This window comes from Branchiostoma floridae, chromosome 17 (assembly GCF_000003815.2).
Source record: "Branchiostoma floridae strain S238N-H82 chromosome 17, Bfl_VNyyK, whole genome shotgun sequence".
NCBI lineage: Eukaryota > Metazoa > Chordata > Leptocardii > Amphioxiformes > Branchiostomatidae > Branchiostoma > Branchiostoma floridae.
This window is the reverse complement of record NC_049995.1, coordinates 7,278,006-7,281,528: the sequence shown is the minus strand read 5'-3', so window position 1 is coordinate 7,281,528 and position 3,523 is coordinate 7,278,006. Positions and strand designations below refer to the sequence as shown.

Here is a 3,523-nt window from a genome sequence, read left to right as displayed (position 1 = left end):
AACTAATACTACTACTGCTATTACTACCCCTACTATAATCATTATAATCACTATTTTTATTATCATCTTATGATTGCCATGTACTTACTGCAAGCGCCTTCGAGTTCTGGAGCATCTATCCAGCTATTGATGTGGCCGCACTTCTTACACAAGTAGGCATAGTGGGCAACAGATTCGCAGGTGCAACTTAGCCCTCTTTCACATCTACAGGTGTCATCTCTGCACTTTTCAAAGTAGAAGTCAGGGTCCACCTCAGGATGACAATTCGCAAAGACACTGCTTTTTATAACGGCACACAGTCTGTTTGCTTGGCCAGCTGCAGAAAAAGAAACAATATAGTACATTTTAGCTAATTAATTAAGATTAAGATAATAATTATTCACTTTATTCTGAAACTCTAAATATAATTCCTTGACTGCAACCTCTGGAGTTGTTCACCATGTAGATATGAATCAAGAGGATCTATTGTATGCTTGGAAAGTTCTTCTACACTTGATAACATTCTACATACTTAAATCGTTACCCATGCACAACGTTATTTAGGACTGCAACCCTTTCCTTAAAGGGATGTATCATAGAGTTTTGACAGCAACAGAACAAATATTCTTGAGTGAAAAAATCTTCAGTCATATTGACAGTTATTTTCAACATAGCTGCAGCATATTTCACATTTCAAGTGTTGTTAAACACGCGAAAGCAAGTCGAAATCAAATTGCTTTCCTTCTGGGTACATTGTAGCCTATCTGGAAGTAAACCAGTTGTAGATTTTTTTCTCTTGCTAACCTTGGACTTATATGAATGACGAATATTAGGACCATAGTCCTCTTTTCACCCACAGTAAGTCCAATGGTCTGAAAATTGACTTACTCGGGGAGGACTGAAGATGGACTTACATGTACTGCCTAAATTGGTGTTACGGCCTTTTTCTGGACAATAGTCCACCAAAACTAACATCAACAGTTCCCAAACATGGCAAAAATGGGGTAGACTAACTCTCGGACTAACTCCTCCTCTATAACAGTACAAGGCCATCTTCAGTGTACATAAATCCTCTTTTAGGTCCAAGGTTTACATGGGTTCTAATCATGCTGTTGGGTCAGGAGATTTTTGGAGCTTCGCAGAGACTTAAATAAAGTCAGTTAGTGGAACAATTTTAAGCGAGGGTTTGTGATCTGGCGGCCTGGGTTCGGTGCGGGTTCGAATCCCGTGAGTCAGGGTGTTTTTCCCTTTTTCTGTTTCTACCCATTTCTTGTTTCACTGGTTCCAATGCCGACCCTGTGCCACACAGGGATATTGAACTTGGAGATTCGAGGACGAATTTTGAAAAGAAAAGGTGGAGTAGTGTGAAAAGGTGAAGTAGTGGGGTTCAAGCGCTTCCAAACTGACCATGCCAACAGCTCCGAGCTTTGGGCGTTGTGGTTTGCGTATTGGGTTTGTGATCTGGCGGCCTGGATGCAACGGGTTCGAATCCCAGGAGTCATGATGTTTTTCTGTCTGTTTCTACAGTTATGTACTAATGAGACAATTCATGACTTACTTCGTGGTGTCACCAGGTCGCATGGGCTGATGAGAGTCAGCCCTGTATGTACATCTGGACAGGCACTAGCCTTCCAGCTGTTTCCAAATTCATCCATGTTGTCAATAGGCATGCCTCCTCGTGTGTAGCAGTCATCTGCTTGGTTGCCGTTATATATCCCACAAAGTCCTTGAGTCGCACCGATGTACGAAGGTTCAACCTAGGTTAAAACAAGGTGAGCAACAACAATCTTATATGAAGTGTGCAAGCGTGAAACCTTTATAGACAGAATCTGCAAAGTGTTTTCTGTTTTAATATGGATAAACGTTGTAATTAAGAAAGCAAGAGTTCAACGCAGTTTCAACACAATAATGCATGAATTGATACTGCTGGGAAAACACAACATCTGTAAGACTTAGTTTGATATAGAAAGATCTATATGGATATAGTCAAACTGTTCAAATCTGTATGTCTATTAAGAAGCATATGGAGAATTGTAAATGATTGTATATTATAAAGAAAGTTAACATTGGTAACAGTACCTAGATGCACTGGTATTTTACACACAGAATAAGAATTTATTTTTTAAAAAGAAATCTTATACAAAATGTAATTAACAGGGATCCACATCAATTTTTCACACTAAAACTGCTCTATAGATGATGGTTCAAACTCTTCTTCTGGATAATATCAAAATTTTATTCAGACGTTTCGGAAGGCATCCACCTTCCTTCCTCAGTGAGGAACATGTTGTGTTAAATGTTTATTTCTATCTATATTGCATCTTTATGTTGAATCATGTTTTACTCAGTGTTACGTTTTAAATTCAAGTTTTTAAGGAGAAGGCTTCTTAATATTAACCACATTGCTTTTGGTGGACTATTATCGAAAGTAAGGCCTTTACACCAATTTAGGCAATAAGTCCATCTTCAGTCCTCCCTGAATAAGTCCATTTTCAGACCATTGAATACACCTCAACTATGCGCTGGAGGTGTTGGCCAGTTGTAAAGGATCGATGTACAGTCAAACCTGCCCAAGCGACCACCTCTTCTTAGGGCCAACCTGGCTATTATGACCGCTTTTTTCGGTCCCAAAAAGTTTCCCCATTGACATAAGCATTAAGCGACTTTTTCACAACGACCACCTGGCCAACGCGAGCCAAAAATTGGGACCAAATCCCTGCCCATAACGACCAAGCCATTTCCATTCTTAAAGTGTCATCGACTTTTAATGATAACTAGAACGATTTTGTGCCAAATTTGGCCAGTTTGCGTTGGATTTTGACTACCATTACGATGTTATGTTTAACACAATGGAAACCATTTAAAGTATACATCTGGCATGTTGTGAGTCAATACTATTCTAACCAACCACCTGGCCAAATCGACCGCTTTTGCCCGGTCCCCCATGTGGTCGTCTTGGGCAGGTTTGACTGTATTATCCTGTTGCACACGCCTCTTAGATCTCATTCTGTGAATTTTAATAAATAAAAAAAAGTTTGTGTAATTTCATCCTACCTCCACCATCAGGGTCGAAATTCCATCCCATAGTATTTTGATACCAACAACTGACCTCAACTGCACCCAGCGACTAGAAGTCCAGCGAATGTGGTATAGGCCTGAAATGTTATAAGCGTTATATTAGGTTGTTGATTGGTGAATAAAAATAAATGTACTAAGTTCTTCTTTGACGGTAGTCAACATTACGTTACAATTTTAAGAACCATGTATCCGTACACAATAGAGCACAACAACCTTCCCTCAACCGAGACGGGGGCATATACCTTTGACCCTTTGCTGACGTCACACTTCCGGTCGGGATGTGTAACTTAGGCTTTCGGTCATTTCAACTTGATAAGGATCAGAGAACTGATTGAAAGCCTGTTAGTAAGCGCTTTCTGTTAGTAATCGCTTTTGTGTACGGATATATGGTTCTTTAAATTGTAACATAAAAAAGATTGCAGCTCATATTGTGCACCAAGCACGAGTAGATGTCATTTGAATGTGA

At 39.7% G+C, this 3,523-nt stretch overlaps 1 protein-coding gene across 1 annotated transcript in view; it reads right to left on the bottom strand.

The window, feature by feature from the left end:
- Positions 1-3,042, bottom strand: part of LOC118405014 (mucin-5AC-like) — an 89,714-nt gene extending 86,672 nt beyond the window's left edge. Inside the window, exons 1-3 of the mRNA XM_035804414.1 lie at positions 3,034-3,042; positions 1,538-1,736; positions 89-316 (exon numbers count right to left, since the gene is read on the bottom strand). Coding sequence (XP_035660307.1) covers positions 89-316; positions 1,538-1,736; positions 3,034-3,042 — 436 coding nt within the window. The remainder of the gene's footprint in view (positions 1-88; positions 317-1,537; positions 1,737-3,033) is intronic.
- Between the last annotated feature and the right edge of the window lie 481 nt (positions 3,043-3,523).